At 45.0% G+C, this 18,853-nt stretch overlaps 1 protein-coding gene across 4 annotated transcripts in view; it reads left to right on the top strand.

Annotated features, from left to right (window-relative positions):
- NPAS2 (neuronal PAS domain protein 2) overlaps positions 1-18,853 on the top strand; it is a 108,458-nt gene that overhangs the window by 51,583 nt on the left and 38,022 nt on the right. For all 4 annotated transcript variants that reach the window (XM_074609228.1, XM_074609211.1, XM_074609219.1 and 1 more), the window contains 4 exons: positions 1,042-1,095; positions 7,072-7,220; positions 10,384-10,475; positions 13,778-13,867. In XM_074609228.1, coding sequence (XP_074465329.1) covers positions 1,042-1,095; positions 7,072-7,220; positions 10,384-10,475; positions 13,778-13,867 — 385 coding nt within the window. The remainder of the gene's footprint in view (positions 1-1,041; positions 1,096-7,071; positions 7,221-10,383; positions 10,476-13,777; positions 13,868-18,853) is intronic.

Raw genomic sequence — 18,853 nt, forward strand, 5'->3', positions numbered from 1 at the left:
GTTTGTGTGGGATGCAGCAGCCCACGGCTTGTGTGCTCTGACTTGGGCACCAGGTGCCCTGAGAGGCTGCAGCACCGCGGGGCATCCTCCTCGGGCTGAAGCAGTTACGGCTCAAGCATCGCTTGCTCATAAGGCCAGGGTGCAAAGGAGGGTGGGCAGTGAGCTGGCGACAAATCTTTTTGAGGGTCTCAGCTTGGGCTGCTCTTGTAATTTTCCCTTCACCTTGCCTACGCAAATTTACTTAATTTACCCAGTTTACCCCCTTTTACACTGTGGCTTTATCAACACATCTGCTCAGAGTACTTTCTCCCCACAGCTCAAACTGCCGGAGCAATTGGGACTATAAACCTGACGGCAGGTCACAACATTTTGGTGGAGATCAGCAAAAAGAGTGATGGGGATGGCGAGGTCCCCATGCTTGGTGCCGGCACCTCCGGGCAGGCGCTCTGTCTGGGCTACGGGAGGGTTTATCCACAGTGCGGCTTAGGCAGCAGGATTTATGAGGACACTTTGAATTTGGGGTGTAATTCAGTATAGTTATGACCATCTCTTTGGGCTTCGGATCAGGGCCCACAGGAATGGATGAACAGCCTCCCAGTAGGATACTCCACCTGAGAGTCAGAGGCATCAGTGATGCTGGCTCTTGCACCAGGCATGGCTTTTGTGGGAACGTGGGGGCACTGAAAACTTGAGCAGACCCCCAGGGTTCATCCAGCCTGCAAGTGTGCAAACTGTAACCTCCACGCCGAAAAATCCCCCAAGAAGTGGCTGGTTTTGTACTGTGCTTGTGGACCTTGTTGTGCCTGGGAGCCTTGATCCCTGGCTGGAGCCCGTAAGGCTAGCCTGGTGCTCAGGAATAACATTATTCACAATGGATGTTTCCTAAAATCAAGGGCTGTGTTATAAAGCACTGCTGACACATTTATCTGACCTGGATATCATCACTCTGTTATTAAAATGAAATAGAGCGACTCTGAGATTAACCTGCAAGTAGAGCTAACAAAATGACAATTCGTAATGACTCTCGCATTCCTTCAACAGAAAAAACTGCTTAGACAATCTAATGGATGAAGATGAGAAAGACAGGGCAAAGAGGTGAGCACTTTTTCTCTTATAACTCTCCGTTTAACTCGTGGTGGGCTTGATACTGTTTGTTGCCGCAGAAGCTGTTTTATCCATAATCAATTAATCAAAGAGAGAGAGAGTAAAATACAGCCAAGCACAACTTGAAAAACTGCCATCGCACAGATTCCTATTCTTGGCTACCCTGTAAGAAGAAAATAATGTAGCGATGTTTCCTGTGGAAAGTGTCAGAGAAGCCAAGGCATTGATTGTTTTCCTCACGTTACTGCAGAACACAAGAACTGAAAAAACCAACAATGTACTCCTGCCACTATAATACATCATCTGAGCTTCCTGAGTGTAGAAAAATGTGGAGTTTTTGGAAAAAAAAAAAATATTTTGCAAAAGTAAAAGAACTAAAAAATTGAGGGGTTTCCCCTGTTATGATGGTCATTTATTCAGCAATGCCTATCTCATGGTAATGAAAACACCCAGACGTTACGTTCAGAGCAGAGAAAGACCCAAAAAAGTGCTGTGTCAGCCCTAAATGGGCACAAACCTTTATTCACGTACATTCTGCACTCCATCACCAAGACCCTTTTGGCGGGAAATGGTTGTGAACACTTTGTGGGGAGGGGAAGCGTGTGTTTCAAGGCAGAAGACCCGTGGCAATAAAACTCTTAATAACTGTCAGCTCTGACTGGCATCTGCAGAAATGCTGTTTGGAAGCACTTGAGTGGGTTTTTTCTGGACGTGTTATCAATCCTGCAGCCCACGGTTTAATTGCTTTAGAGGGAGCCATGGGTTGCCTGCTTCTTTCCCCTTGGTTCCCTCTAATGAGAGTATTTCCAGTCCGGGCGCAACTAGTCGATCCAGTTTCATCTCTTTTGATTCCTTCTCCGCTTCTTTCCTCCCCGCGGCTTTTTCTCACCAATATAGGTCAGCGCAGGCTGCAGCCGAGCTCAACCATTCCCCTTTGCTCCCTCCTCTTCACGCGTGCACGCTCAGGCAGCAGAAGGCTTGCCTTTGCCACCGGGAGGAAAGCGCTGAGCTAACAGTCTCCCCTTATCCCTTTGAGGGGTGATCTGCTGAGGCTAGGGGTCTGCCAGCCTCCAGAGCCCCACTGCTGCCCCTCTTCACGGGGGGCTTCATGGATAGGAGAAGAAGGACATGGGGTGCAGCTCTGCATGTTGCTCTGCCCAACCATCAGCCAACCAGGCAGGCACCTGGGGCCAGGGGAGGAGGTGGATTCGGGGAAGGGATACCTCCCGCCACCACGCCGTGTCGCAAAGAGGTCATAGAATCACAGAATCACCAAATACCAGGCTAGAAGGGACTCAAGGGTCATTTGGTCCAACCTTTCTTGGCAAAAGCACGGTCTAGACAAGATGGCCCAGCACCCTGTCCAGCTGAATCTTAAAAGTGTCCAATGTTGAGGAATCCACCACTTCCCTGGGGAGATTATTCCAATGGCTGATTATTCTCATTGTGAAAAATTTTCCTCCTGTGTTCAATTGGAATCTCCCCCGGAGTAACCTGTACCCATTACCCCTCATCTTTTCCACGTGACTCTTTGTAAAGAGGGAGTCTCCGTCTTCTTTGTAGCCACCTCTTAAGTACTGGAAAGTGGTGATAGAGTCTCCCCTAAGCCTTTTTTTTTCTCAAGGATGAAATAACCCAGTTCTATCAGCCTTTCCTCATATGGCAGGCTTCACAGTCCTTTGATCATCTTTGTGGCCCTTCTCTGGACCCTCTCCTGTCCACATCTTTTTTTGCGTAGCGGGGACCAAAACTGAACACTGTATTCCAGGTGTGGCCTGACAAGCGCTGAGTAGAGTGGGATAATGGCTTCTTTATCTCTGCTGGTGATGCCTTTGTTGATGCAACCCAGCTTTCTTTGCCCCAGGGGCACACTGTGCACTCATATTGAGCTTTTTGTCCTCCAGGACACCCAGGTCCCTTTCCACAGAGCTGCTCCCCAGGCAGGTAGATCCCAGCCTGTGCTGCACTCCCAGATTATGTTTTTCCAGGTGCAAGTCCTTACCCTTGTCCTTGTTTGACCTGGCTCTTGGGAGAGGGTGTAGCACAGCGGGAGGTGTCACGTTTCCCCAGAGCCCCAGCATCAGGGAAGGGGGGAGCAGGGGAAGGGAGCCCACCTTGCATCGCTGCTTCGCATCCTTACGGCCTGATTATCTTCAAGATATTTGTGTGCTAATTGTTTAAAAATCAAATGCATTAAATGAATCTATCTAGGACAAAAATAGGATAACACGTATCCTCGCTATCAGCGATTGTCATCACCATCTGGTATGGTTTTCATGTCGTTTGTTCCTGGAGGGAATTTTTGTTATACCCTGGGGCAGGCCTCTACCAAGGTGGATAAAAAAATTATAACTTTGAAAAGGAAAAAGGGAAATTGCTTCTTTAGACTGTAATTTTGCTTTTTAGAAAAAAATCTAAATTTGAAAATAAGTTTGAAATCATGAGAGGGTTCATGAAGGTCTAAAGTTACTACAGTATAGTGAAACCATTCAGATTCATTTAAAAGCTACATTTTTAATTCCAAAGCTTTAAAGAGAGTCAAACCTGGGAGAAGCCATTGGCTGAACGTTTTGCTGTTGTGCGTTGAAAACTGAGGACTCTCATCTGTCCCGTGTCACAAGGGAAATGCTTTCTTTTTTTTTACTTCTATTTGGTATAAGGACTGGGTACCTCAGTGCTGAGAAACACGAGTGGGTAAAAAAAGCCAAGAAAATTGTTCTGTTCTTTCATTTTCTAAGTATAAAGTAGGTGAGACTGAAACTTTATGGATCTAACTCTTTGGGGATGGACTTAAGCCAGCAGCTGGGCTTCTCAGGTTGGAGAGACACATGCACACCATTTACTTTCTGCTGCAATTTATTAGGCACATACGGCTTGTATTATACAGACATGCGAAAAGGATCCACCCTCTACCAAGGAGAGGCACCTGCACTCCCACCCCTGGGGCAAATGTTTAGTATTTGGCCAAGATGCATAGCTATTCCTTCACAAGACTGGTTATTTTAAGTCCCATTCCGCATCCTCTGACTCCCCAAGGCACTACGTCACCCCAAAGACCCTGGGACTAAAATGTGGACATGATGGCACCATACATGGGAGCACTGAAGACCTCTTTGAAGTCTTCTGATCTTCTGGAGACCAGAAACCATCATTTTATCTTCAGTTCTTTAATGCTAGACAAGGTTTATTTTGTTTTATAATTTCATTAATTTCAAACAAAAAGGGTGTTTTGTGTGCTTTTTTCTCTATCTGCTTTTCTTTTAGTTTGCTTTAATAGTAAATTCTTTTAAAATAATTTTTTGCAACTCAATTGAATTCCAAATTGCAACGAAAACCAGCTTGAAGTGAACCATCAGAAAGTGCTTAATAAATGAGGACTGCCACTTGCCATTTTCCACTCCAATAAAAAGTAAATTTAAAAATCTGAACGAAGGTATGTGATACAATTACTTGCTTTGATGCATATATAACATATCTCATTGGACAGCAAAAAGAAATATGAAATTTAGTGTAAAGTCACATTTCATTGTATATCAGCAAGGTATAATGTCAGCTAATAGTCAGCAAGTGTCAGTCTCTCTTTAAGACAACAAGCAGCAAATATATAACAGAATAAAAATGGCTATTTAGAACACATTTTAAATGGGTGATTTTGATCATTATGAATTCAAGCTGTCCTGTATTGCCTTTAGCTGTATTCACTAAAAATCCAGATCTTATTCATACTGTGCCTCCTTCTTCCCCTTGGATATGCCATGGTTTTTTGGAGTAGCAAAGAGGGAGGAGAACTGGGACGAATAGTATGGAATTAAGACAGAGACTGTTTTGGCTTACTGTAAATGATATGCCCTAGCAGTGAAGTAAGGAAGGCTAGGGAATAATATTCCAAGGGAAGTGATGAAAACTGCATTATTTAAAACCTAACTGGACCGAACAAAGCAGATACAACTGTGCAGGGGCACTTTAGATGACCTAATTGGGGGGGAAGGGGGTGTCTCATTTTTTTTCCTTTTTAAGATCTTACTATGATCATCAATTCAGACCTTGGTAGAGTTACTTCCACTAGAGGAGTTTTTATATTTCCTTTGTGAATAAAATGTCAAGTGTTAAAAATAGATACCTTATATTTCTGTCAAGGCATCCTTATTTTTTGGAAAAAGCAACACTATAGATGGCTGGGGGTTTATTTTATTTTCAGGGATATCAAGACCCTTTGAGCTTAAAATGAACGGAGGATTGAATTATGAGGAAGTAAAATGTTGATGTTCTTAACGTCCCCTTGAACTGCACAGAAATAGGATAAGGCTGGAGCTTTTCACATCTTGTTCTGACAGCCTTTTGCACTGTAATAAGAACAGGCTGAAATCAGTCAGGCAGTATCCACCCAATCTCTTGTGTTCAAAGCTGTAAAATAATCAAGCGTTGGCTTCTATCCAGCGTATCTCCAAGTGTGTTCAGGGTTGAGAGCAAGACAAACAAAAATTACCCCTCTGTCAGTAGGAACATCCAGAAGCCTCTGCAGTGATTTCTCTGCTGAAAATGTTTATTGCCATCCTGGTCCTTGGAGGGGGATGTAGATGCTGGGCTAAATTCTGCTCTGATTTTCAGCAGTGTGCATCCAGAAGCGCATATGAGGTGCAGCAGAGTTATCTGGGACTGAGAAACTCAGAGTGAGAACTGGCCTCTTGGCTTTTCTTTCCTGTCCACATGTAACCAGATTTTTAGATCTTTACGTAATTAACAAGGCAAATATTGACTGCTTTGAGGACCTTTCAGAAGAACAAACAAACCTTCTGGGTTATATTTATTTCTATTTTCAAGTGGCTACAGAAATCTGGGTGATACCCTTCAAGTAGAATGATTGTCGTATTTACGGGAACAATTCAGAAAACACTTGCTCGTGCATAGGTTGACAAATAATTTAAAAAAAAAAAAAAAGCGCACACGCTGAAAAGATTGTCAACAGCATTATGGTGGTGTCAAAGCACCCAAAATGAAATTGGGTCCTTTCTTCCTATGAGCTCTTCAAACACAGGAGCAGAAGCAGGCTCTCTCTGAGGAGTCTACAAGCTAAACGGACAAGACTGGTGAAAAAAGCTGCAGAGTCCCCATTTGACACCCGAAGAGTCAGGGCACCATGACCTTAAGCAATTTGCCCGGTGGCACACAGAGATTAGGGACAAGCAGGGAACCCCTGTTAGCACTTCTGAGCCCCCAGGTGCGGGAACACATCCCAGCTTCAGACCTGGTCCATGCTGGGATGAGACATGCTGATGCCCTCCCTCCTGCTTGCCCTTGTCACCTTGGAAACGAGACTGAAGGAGGTGGCATGTGAACTAGATGGGAGCTGCAGTAACCTCTACTCAGGTCCCTGATCTTACTGACTGGAAGACAGCAGCCTGATTCCTCTCTGTAAGCCAGCTTGGAGGTAACCTGAGGACTTGTGACCCAAGCAGGCGGGCCCCTCTAGGTGGACCCAGCTCCAGGGCAATGGCTGAGCTGCAGGACTGGGGTCCCTCTCTCCTGTCAAGACTGCACAGATGGGCACGATCCATAGTTTTACTAGTCCCCATTCTTCTTTATGGAGAAGTATTCCCATTTCTTCTTGCTCTGAGTGCCTCCTCAGAGGCTGCATGAACTTTCAAGAGCCTGTGTATGTCTAGGAGATGGACAGAGCTGCTTCACTTACAGGCTTAATGCTGATCTGAAAGGCTTGACCCGAGTGTCTAGAGGCAGCACAGGTGGGTGAGCAGAGCCTCCATCTCCCCGCTGGACTCTAAAGGGGACCCAAAGACAAGAGCAGGAGGTAGGAACAGTCGCTTCCTACTTGTGTCTGCAGCTTTGCTGGAGGCTAGTGTCAATCTTCACATACTGAGGCACACAGCAAGCTTATTTCTAGGTGTATACATTGCAAAGAGCAGGTACCTTGGTCTGCTCATCCTTTTTTTTTTTTTAACCTGTCTACAGGGCTTCACGTAACAAATCTGAGAAGAAGAGGCGAGATCAGTTCAATGTTCTCATCAAAGAGCTCAGCTCCATGCTTCCAGGCAACACTCGCAAAATGGACAAAACTACAGTGCTGGAAAAAGTCATTGGCTTTCTGCAGAAACACAATGGTAAGATTTACTGCAGATATTCATGCACTTGCCAGACAGTTACAATATCCTGTTTCCTTCAGTGATTATCAGAATGGCTCAGGGGCCTAAAAGTGCCAACATAGGGTGGTTGGGGTTTTTTCTATCTCATCAAAAAAGACCATTTGCAGGCACTGTGCTGCCCAGATCCATCTCCTTGGCTGCTCTTTAGTCAAGGATGACTCTCAACCTGCTAGAGAAGGGGGTGAATGTCAGGAACGGAGGGAAGGCGGACAGCAGTGCCCTGCAGCGCGTGCGAAGAATAGAGATGCTTTGAACAGGAGAGATTTGGGGCCAGAGGGAAGATTCCCTCCCTTGAAATTTGCAGTATTCTGAGCAGCAGAAGAAAGCATTCGCCCCAGCTTCTCTGCAGAAAGATGCAGGGCAGCAATCTGTTCAGCTCCTCAGCCGACTGCGTAGGACTCAATTTTCTACAGTAAGCAGAAAACCCAGACCAGAAAAGACCCCAATTTTTGAAGTCGGTTTCAGCAAATTGCATCCACAGACAGCTGCTGTGCTTCCCCCAGTTTGCACAAGCAGAAGCTACGTCAGATTTGCACAGCGTGCAGCTGCAATGGCAAAGTTCAGCCTCAGAGAGCCAGCAGTTTAGTTTTTAAAATGCACACAGCAGTGACAACTAAGTCCCTTAGACATATGCCCTCACAGAGGGCAGAGGAGGTTTCTGACCCTGCTGATCTAGTCTGGTTGGTCTAGTTTCCAGTCGGCGAGAGAAACATGCACTGTGGGGCCCCTGATGCGTGGACATCCGCCAGCAGCGGACAATTGGAACGCTTCTCCCTTATAAATCAGGGCACTGGTTTAAAATGGGACTCTCTTGCTCTGCTCCTGTGAGGAAGAGGCTTCAGCAGGTGACCATGGGGAACGTCCCTGGCCCCACAAAGCAGAAATGGCTCTTGCAAGCTGATGCATCGCATCACCAGGCTCACCTTCGCTCATCCAGCACCTCCTGTCCTCGCTCCCTGGAGAGCTCTGGGTGAAACGGAAAAGATGATGAAAACTCTTATATCATGGCTCCCAACATAACGGAGTCACAAATGTCAAACTTATTGAGGAAATAATTATAGTGGTTCTGTTGTTAGGGCGCAGTTTCTCCTTAAATGAATTTCTGCCACAGACAAGATGATTTCATACAGGAGGGCACGACTAGGACATCTCAAAGTTTAATAATTGCATATACCTATTAAAAAATGACAGTAATAACGTATCTTTTTTTTTTTTAGCTGCCCAAGGCAGAGTACAGGAGGATGCGAATATGCTCAATTATAAAGCCAAGCAAAGAACAATCACACGAGATTTGAGTAAGTGTAGAGAAGTGTAGCTGATAGCCCAAATAATTTACTCCAAAAGGCACTTAGTTTCTGGAAGAACAACTAGGTAAAAGAAAGCTAACAGTCACAAATCCTTCCCCAGCAATTGGGTCAAACTGTGACTGGTTTTGTGCACTTGCTAAAAAAAGCAAATGGTGTCTATTTTTAAACTAGATTAGTACTCACGCAATACAATACAAAGCATCAGCCTTTAAAAATGTTGATTATCTTCAGCATACTTTGGATCTGGTTTATTCAATTGTATTTCTCTTTCGTTTAGTAGGCTAAACTAAGATTTTAGTTATAACAGAGGAGGAGGTCAATTTTCAGATTTTTTGCTACATAAACAGCCTCCTTCTTTATAATCCAGAGAATCTCCCAAAGCTCAAGTAATTATTCTGACAGTAGCTGTTTCACGTACATCAGCTTTTCCAAGCTATGGATCTGCTGAAAGTATCCTATATTCTGAGACTATGTAATAAAAATCTGATTGGGGCTGATCTCTCTTTTTCCTTACTCTGGTTTCTGAAACCTCTGTATAAGACCATGGGGGCTTTGGAGAGCCACTGGGCTACCAGTGACAGCCCCCAGCAATGCAGAAAGTGAGTTAGACGAGCTGGTAGAAGCAGACGGCTGCATCTCCACTAATAAAACCTGAACCAAGGCTTTGATTTCTTTCTAGGTGACAATACGAACAGGCACTGGTATAAATTTACTGTCCATGATATCATTTAGCCATTTGCATTTCTCTGGCCAGTTTGCCTGTGTGCTCCGAATAGGGAGCGTTGGGTATTACATGCCTCTGGAAGTGTTAATCAATAGGATTAATTAGCAGGCGGCGCCGAAAGGAGAAGACACTCTGCGCCCAGCATCCCCTCACTCCCAGTGCTGAACGAGGGAGCACTCTTTGGCAAGCAGAGAGAGCAGCGAACAAAACCAGCACAAGTCTCTCTAAATTCTAAGATCTGTCCCCTAGAACACTGCCTGACAAGCTCATTAATGCATTATTCGGGTGGAGCTAACACGGGTGGCTGCTTTTTGAATGAAACAGCTCATCACGGTGCATCCAGCTGCCCCTGGTTTCAGTGCGAAGCGTGACTTGTTACCCCGCTGCCCCTGCACCCCGCCACAGAAAGCCCTAGGGGACCGAGCATCCTCAGGCTGCTGCTGGGCCAGGCTTGGCCAACAGCGGGGCAAAAACCCCCCCGGTGTCTTACACAGTGTCTTACACTGTCTTTTCATCCTCAAAGGCTGAGAGCACGGGGACCCTCCTCTCCAGGCAGGATTTGGGATGAGATGCCAGTGCTCCAGTGCAAACGCTCATTTTGGAGAACGGAGCAATAACTCTGCTCTTCGGGGTCACGGCACTTTGAGGCTCCTCTGAAGGAGTTTTCTTGCTGCTCCCTATTTGGGGCAGAAGCTGTAGGTTGCACCTTAACTCCCTGGCGTCCTAATTCTGAAGCTGTAAATTGTAAATATCAATTTGAGACGTGCTAATCCTTGCTTGATTTTCATTTCATGCAAAGTGGTTTTATCTTTTGATCAATAGGTAAGTAATGCTGATTGAGGCCAATGGCTGTGTGAATACAGGCTCCCACTGAAGTCAGTTCAAGCTGAGCTGAGTAAAAAAAGAGGAAAACATTGCAGGATTGGTCCCAGTTTAGATAGTCGTTATTGTCTCTGTATGCAAAACACATACTTGAAAACTGCATTTTTGAATATAAAGGTGACTTCTGTCTTTTCATAGCAAATCATATAGGCTTGCAAGATACAAGTTTTTTTTTAATCTTAAAAAATGAAATGTTTTATTTGTCTAGAAGTCTCGGCACAGACGGAGATTTCTGAAATTCAGCAGGACTGGAAGCCTTCATTTCTCAGCAACGAAGAATTCACGCAGCTGATGTTGGAGGTGAACACGCTTATATACCTTTCCTGATTTTGTCTAGCAGTCGTGGAAATGCCCACGCGTCTAGAATAAAATGCCATCTGCAGTTCCAAAAGAGGAGGTTTCAGGTAGGGCTGTATTTGAGCGTCAAGCAGAGTTGTCACTGGGACAAGGGACCAGAGTCCCCACGTGTTGCTCTTCACTCCCGGCGGTGCCATTGCACTGCGCTGCCGCAGGCTGCAAAGCTGTGCGGGGATTCCTAAGAAATGCAATCCAGGGGAGAGATTCAAGTCACAGGTCACATTTTATTTTTACAAACTGAGGTGAGGGAAAGGGCACGTGGCAGTTTTTCTCCTGTTCTTGGAAGGCGTTATTGCTACTTAATATTTTTGCGAGACTAGCACCTCAAAAGCAACAGCATCACATCCCGCCAGTGCTAGGTGCTGTATGAGCACATAAAACCTGACAGCTCCTCTTGGTTTGATACAGTTAATACTTCCACTCTAGCGATTTCCAAGGCCCTTATCAAACACTTTTTATTCTAACAGGAGCAGGGTTATTTTGCAGCGATAGTTTTAAAATTACCTTTAAATTATACCATAGGTGCTTTTAATGCTGGCAGGGATTTGAAGGGAGGTGACTCAATGGCATTTATGTAGGTTCGAGATGAAATGCAAATGAGCTGCTAAAATGTATTTTTCTCTCTCAGTAACAGCTAGAACCTTCTTTAGCAAGGATCTTCTCCCATACTAAACATGTGGAGGTTGCATTGCCCGGCTGTGTCCTTTGGGAACAAGCTTTTCCTCCTCCCACAAATGACATGAACATGGGGCGCGATCCAGGCTCTGCCTGCAGGCCCAGGGAGGGATGCCGGGGAAGCAGCCTGACCCACCAATGGGTGACACAAAGCCGCGGCATGTTGCTGTCCCCCAGGGGCTGGTGGTCCCTCAGCCTTTGCAGTTCGCTGTGATGAGACTCCCCTGGTTTGGCATGAAGAGAGGCTTTGCTCACGTTGCACCGTCAACCCCCGATTCCCATCCCAGGGCACGGGAACTTAACATACGTAACTCCTGCAGTCTGCACTGAAATATTTCCCTCAGATAGCCATAAATTGGCAGTTGTCTTAACCTGCCGGGCCTTTGTTGATTCTACTTGTGTGCCACACAATTTTAGATTAGAACAATCGCTTTCAGTTTCCCAGCTTATAAATCACCTTCTTGCTACTGTGATTTTCCATGCCCTTCAAGATAACATTGAGTATTGGGATGTCCTGTTGAGCCAGCTGTTCATCATTCTCTTCTTTTTCGCCTTTCTACTAATCTTACTTTATTAAGATTTGGACAAAACTGCTTGAAGTTTTTCCTGTCCTGTTATTAAAAGATGGGAATGTTTTTTTCAAGCACTAATTCAAAAGAATCAGAGCATAATTGGCTGTGGTAATACATCAGCTTTCCTGAAAATGGCCTTTTTTTATGCCATTTAAAAGGCTGTCATCAAATTACAGAGGAGCTATGTTTGTCCATCTAGGACTCTTGCAGTAGTAAAATCTTTGAAGAGGGATATGCCATCTTACTGTTGGAAGGACCAGTTGCGAGTAAACAAAAATAGAATTATGTATGCATACATTAACTTGATTTTACCACAAAATTCTGATGTGAGTCACTTTGTATAATTTGCATTGGATATGAAATAAAGACTTGATTTTTAAAAAAAAAAAAAACAAAAAACAACCAACAACCTTCACCATAGTAACATGCACAATCCAGCTGCCTTGTAAAACCACTGCTCTCGTCTATGGGTTAACAGCTATCTTGCTTTTTTAGCAAACAGCTTGAATGTACTGCACTAAAGAAAAACATATTCTCTGCACTTAGATTAACAAAATCAAACTAACTATAGCAGCTGGAGGGTTTTCAGAGATGCTAAACACACGCTCTTCTACTGGGGTATAAGTTATTGACCTGCTTTTCAAAGGATTGTAGCACCAGCAGATTCCCATTGACTTAAATAGTTGCGGGTGCTCAGAGTTCTCTGGAAAAAGGAACATATGTTTGTGTCTTTATTCAAGGCTTTGTGTTTTCCTTTTTTTTTTTTTTTTTTGAGAAACAATTAGCATTTTCCAGTGTTCTCAGAATTCTTTCCCTTATTGAAGTCAGCCGGGGCCGGGGGGGAAGGGTGTGCTGCGGCTCACAGGATCAACTGCTGGTCTGGCTTGGAGGCACGCCTGGGTTTGCAGTAAGGTTGTGTAGCACCGCGGCACCCTGCTCAGGCTGTTTGCAGTACACCTGTCTCCTCAGCAGCTATTGCCCCTGGGCTCGAGTCGCACTCTGCTCTGACTCAGTCGTGCTTGCAGGGCCCGTGATGCTCAAATCCCACCGGCATCACCAGGTCACCAGTGAACTGACAGGGAGGAGCCAGACCTGCTCCTCTTGAAGGCATTGGGAGCTTCACCAGTGACTCCTCTATTACCACAAGAAGGTTTTAATACAGTCTCTGGGCACCTACTGTTGACTCTTAATTTTTGGAGGGGTTCTGCTCAGAGTAGGGGAAATGTTGCTTTAGATCTGGAGATTTACCTAGATTTAACTTTGAACAATATTTAGCTCAAAACTTTGCAGCCCAGACTAAAGAAGAAACTAATTTTGAAGGTGAAATTGCTCCTGTGCAGAGGATGGGGATAAGGCTGACATTCCCCTTCAGTCCTAGGAGTGAAGGGGCTTACCTCAAGGTGGCACCGAAGTGAGGAAGAAATCGTGCGGAAGGGTGACTTTCTCTTGGAATGAATAATCTAATACCATGACCTTTAAAATAAATCACTCAATTAAAACTCTGGCTAAGGATTATTTGATCATTTGCATTGCTTTTACTTACATGAAAGCCCAGTAATATACAACGTTACATTAATACAAACTGAGATTTATGGGGTTTGCAGGGAAGTACCATTTTGAGATAGGACCACATCCTTTCATCGTCCTTTGATATTTACACAGAGCTCAAATGTTCATTTTAATAACTTCCAAGGGATCCAGTCTTAGTCATTTTGCATTATTAAAATGTGTGATTAATTTAAAAACTGAGACATGAAATGTTCCTGTGAGCCCTTTGTCGCTTCAATAGTAGGTTTTGCTAGACTACAAAGAGCGTTGTAAAAGTTAAATCAGACTATGAAATCAGAGCATTACTGTTCTGCAACTAGAGATAACGTTCCTACAGCTTGATGACAATACGGTGCTGGAGTCAAACAGTTTTGATCAACACGCAATGAGACGCCCTGTTTACACCCCTCGTTCCTATTAAAACCCTCTGCGCTTGTCTGTTTTCCTTAGGCATTAGATGGCTTCATTATAGCAGTGACCACAGGTGGAAGCATCATCTACGTGTCTGACAGCATCACACCTCTTCTAGGGCATTTACCGGTGAGTAATTAATTCTGGCGTTGGCTTTTCTGCTACGCATCCTAGGATCGGGCCCTGCATTTTCAGCAGCAGATGCAAAAGGGTGGTGAGTGGGTGGTGTTTTCCTGAAAATGCGGTGAGGAGCATTGTCCCTGCGTTATGCTGGGCGCTGCTGTTGATCAGCTCGCTTCTCTCTCCGTCTGATTCATACCCTTCAGGATTTTTGTTGCTATGAGGCACTTTGGCTTGAATGGAAAAAGCTCTACGGGAATGCTCTGGCCAGGGGAGGGACAGGGTGACCTGCCTGATCTTTTCCATCTCTGATTTCTAAGCTAGCAGAGAATAGCACCAGTGCCGCTGGCAGCCCAGCGAGGAGCTTGTTAAGGGCCTTATTCTCCTCCCAGGGAGGCAAAGGACAAAAAAACGCCATTGAATTCAGAGGAGTGGGAGTTAGCCGTTGGCTTAGCTGTGCTTTCCCAAGAGGAAAGCTCCCGGGAGATGCTGGTGGAGCCGATGCTTGGCGCTCGGGTCCGGCACATAGGGCTTGTTTTCTCTGGGAGTGTGAGACAGTCCTGGGTGCGCTGGCTTGGGCTGGAGGAGCAGGGCAGAGGGACTGCTCCAAGCCCTGTTGCTAAGGCTGCTCTAGGAGAAAGAGCACAATAATTAAGGATTAATCCTCACACTCATTTTTAGTAGCTTGGTCTCAAATAAATACATGCCACCCCCCACCCCCCCAGCCACGTTCTTAGGAAAATTACTGTTCTTTTTCTCTCATTTACTTTTTCACCGAATACGTGTTATGTTTTCCACCCAGACAAATGTATTTCACACACACTGCCTTGCTGTAATATGAACAAAAATTATTTTCTTCTGAGACGAAAGGAACTTGATGAAAGGCGGCAGCTCCTGGTAAATGCAAGAATATTGCTATGCAACAACAACTGAATCTATCTATATCACTTTTCTTTAATCCTCAACAGTTGAGAAAACCAGTAGTTGACTATTTTCTGATATTTACCTTCACTTCAAAGGCAGAGAAAGCCCTGTCCTGCATGCAGTCTGCTGGGTCTTCATACACTTACCGATTTCCATGGAATTTGTCTTTCATGGTTTGGGGGTTTTATTGCTAGCCTTTGCAAATACTGATTCTTAGTGGGGACAGTAGATCTGCTGTGGGAAATTAGTGCTCTTCAAGAAGACACGTTTCAGACCCTGTGCCTAAAACCTTAAGCCCCAGCTGAACATGGATGGATTCAGGTTCATAATTCCTGAGTTGGGCCATCAGAGACTAAATTGGTTTTCCCTCCCAAAGTCATGCCTTGAGTGATAATTTTTGCCCAAAACTGGGACAAGGATGGTTGTTATTTTTTATTTGCAGAGAAGCAGCACAGAGCAGCCCAAGCCAGGGACAACCATGCTGGGGCTGGAGGTGGGGCAGGAGTTCCCACAGACCTTCTCAGAGCTTATGGAGTGATAATGGTTAACAACTGCCCCACCAGCCCATGTGTGCGGAGTGACTGGGTGCCTCCCAGCGATCACAACTGAGCAAGAAATAAAGGCTTCTGCCTGCCTGAGGTCGGCAAATCGCTAGGGCCATGGGCAGAGACCCAGCCGAGTGTGCAGTTAGGCGCGCAGTGGGCATTTTAGTCTCATGCTGCCCTTTCCATACGTCTTCTTAAGTTTTAGAGCTGATCAGAGTGGTATCTGGAAAATCTATGATGTGACTTACTTTGTTTACCTCCAGGATCTATTTGTAAGCTAAAATCAGTCACTGTTTGAGGGACAAAGCAACAATTCTTTTTCCTCCGTGACTGCAGGGGGAAAAAAATGCTCTGCAAATCTTCTGCTTTGAGCACTGAAAGGGAAGCAAAACTGGGCAAAACGTGGAGCAGGGCTCTCTGAGGGCCCCTATCAAGAAATCTGATGTATTTTCTTTCATTAAAATCATGAAAGACTCTGGTGCTGAGAACAAATATATCCAATTCTCTTTAATATAGCTTCCCTAAGTTCCACGGAGTATTTTCAAACACAAACTTCCTCTGTTGTAATTCTAAATAGTTTGTTGTTACAAGATCTGGAGGCCGGTTGATGTAAAGAGAGGTTTAGCTCACATGGTAAGATTGACGAAGTGAAGTAAACTCCTGAAAAACTGGTCACAACTCATAGCATTTGCCACTCAGATGGTACGCTATGACCCCAGCGCTGTGCAGATCTCTGGAGGAGGGTCCTCCCTGTCTCTTCTTGCCTGCTTTGCTGAGTGAAACAGTTAAACACAGGCAGCAGAGTGACCGTTTCCAACCTGCGTGAGGAGATGCAGCTTTCTCATGGACATTGCCGGTCCACGGACTCAGGCAGAAGGTGCTGCACCTGCTCACGAACTGGGAGAGCGGTGCCCATCTCACCCAGCTTTAGTCCCGTAGCCGGAGGGTCCGCACTCAGCACCTGCCCACGTGATGGTCCATGAGGGTTGATGGGGAGGTGGTTCTCCAAAGGCAGGAGGACCCTGGCAGGGCTGAGCTTCTCCTTGGGGGAATTATTTCTCCCCAGGAGCTCCCCAGTGGAGCTCAGGCAGCTGCTCTGCTGTTAAGTTATACATCAGTATGAAAAAATCCAGGGCATAGCACCTTATAGCGTATGGAAGTTATGCATGCTGTGTTGCCGTTACAGGGTTAGCAATGGGCATGGGTGCAGGATATAGAGATTGCTATTGGGGCCAAATCCCAGCACACAAGAGCAGAGCTATCTTGATTTTTTCGGGTTGATGGGAAAGAAGCCTGTCTCCTTTGCAGCCCTCCACCTTCCCATTCCTGCAGTGACCGTGCTGCTCAGTTCCCCTGCTTTTTTTCCCCACAGCGGGAATAACTCATCATGTTTCCTCCTCACCACCCCAAAAAGAAATGAAAAGGTGAGGAAGGAGCTCCATTTTGGAGTATGGCTGTTTCGTTGTAACTGCACAGATATTTAAGCTATACATCAAACGATTACAGAACTTGTGGTGAATTTACTGTGTATTGTTTTTAGAACAGACCAACATCCACGGGTGCAAAGCTGTTGTTTCTTTGCCTGCCATAGCTACCAGGGGTAAATACTCAGAAGTGTCTGTTAGCGGGATCCACAGATTCCAAGGCGCAGAATGGATTCCGAGCTTAGCAGCATAAATATGCATTAACATAGTTCATCTAACCACTCTACCCACGGTCACTGTAATTTATCTTTTATCTGCTTTCCCTGTCTTGTTCAGCAATGCTTTGTGGCTGTGTCTGCCAGCGGGGCAGAACTGCCCACTGCAGAATAATTAGAATAATTAGACAAAGCTGCAAACTGTTCCCCTCCAACCGATGCATTTTTGTCTGTGATGATCAAATTTTGTCCATCTCTCTGGTCACCTTTTTGCCATGGCACCAGATGTCTGCTCTTCGGGTCTGGTGCAGAATTGGCTCTGAATAGCTTGCCTGGCATTTCCTACAGCTCCAGGGAGACTGTGGAATATTTGCTTCCTTCTCTTTATTTGACCTGTTGATGTATTCTTGATTGACATATTGATTCAAGGACATTGTTGGAGTCTTGATATGTACAAGATCCAGAAATTCTGTTCCGTGCTTTACAGGTGTGCCTAACCTCTGCGGGAGGCAAGAGTTGTGAAACACAGTAAGAAGTAGATACCTTATCATTTTTTTCATATTCACTTAAAAAAAAATGGCATTCCCTAACAGAAAACATGCAAACCAAACATTAGAGTCTGGATATGGTACACGATAGTGGTAAAAAATATAAATGCCAGGACTTGTAAATCAATGAAATCCTGCTCAGGGCAGGAGGTTGCTCTGAGGTATGTGTGGAACAAAAGTCTGGCAACTCCTACCATAGACACCGTCACAGGCCTCTGCTGCTATCCCTTTAAATGGAAATGACACTGGAAAACTGATAATAGGTTTTGAATCCGAGCTTGGTCACAATATGGAGACAAAAGGTGGTACGTCCTCAGGTCACTGAAGAAGCAATAATGTGTTTGAGGAGTGGTGACAGCTCACATCTAGTCCTCCTGCAGCTACTGCTGAGTGGATGTTAATTAACCCCCATGAGACTTATGTGAAACTGGTGGATAAGTATCATTATCTAACATTTACAGGTAGAAAGGGAATGAGAAGGAAAAATTACTTTTCTGAGGCTGTACCACAAGCCTTGAACAGGACTCACCACTGCAGTTTCCCATTAGGTGTTCTTCCTTCATATGCCCAAAATTACATGAACAATGTACTATATTTTCTGTAAATATAATGTTTATATACATGTATCTATAAACTGAATTACATGAATATCAGTAGGATGCATATTAATAAGATGTATACTGAAGTCACAAAAGTAATTTTCAAGTATTCATCACAAAAGGAATATTCAAGTAACGAGCACATGTAATACTTACAATTGAATAATCTAAAGTAATGTATTATCGCATCAAGATAAGTGTATAAAGCATAGCGCTCAGATTTTCAAAGTGCACTCGATGCATTTCACTAGTCTAAACAGGAATTCCACCCAGAACAGCAGGCATGGGTGGAAAGCAGAGGGAAACCAAAGCACAATCTTAAGTAAATACATAAATAAATGATGATGATTAATAACTCGCCAGTCTCATACAGGGCTAACACATTTTCAACACGACTATACAGTGTGATAGCAGCTGCTCTGGCGACACACGAAGCTGTGTCAGCGTGCCAGCTCAGCCCGAGGTAGTCTCAAGTGGGATGGACGTAAGTCGATGCCATTAGAGGGTCACTTTATCTCAGGACTTGCTTTCAGATACGCTCTTCTAGCGTTAGGTTAGCCACCATGCCAAACACAGTGAGACCTTCCTCTTCACAACCCTGTGACAGACTCTTTGTCTTCTCCATCCTGGGCTGGGCGTGGCCTTTTGCACAAATCCATCTCCTCTTTCCATTCCCAAATCTCAGTACCTAGATTTCCGATGGATTTCAGGTCTGTGCCAGCTGACCGTGGCGCTGGGAG

This window comes from Larus michahellis, chromosome 1 (assembly GCF_964199755.1).
Source record: "Larus michahellis chromosome 1, bLarMic1.1, whole genome shotgun sequence".
Classification (NCBI taxonomy): domain Eukaryota; kingdom Metazoa; phylum Chordata; class Aves; order Charadriiformes; family Laridae; genus Larus; species Larus michahellis.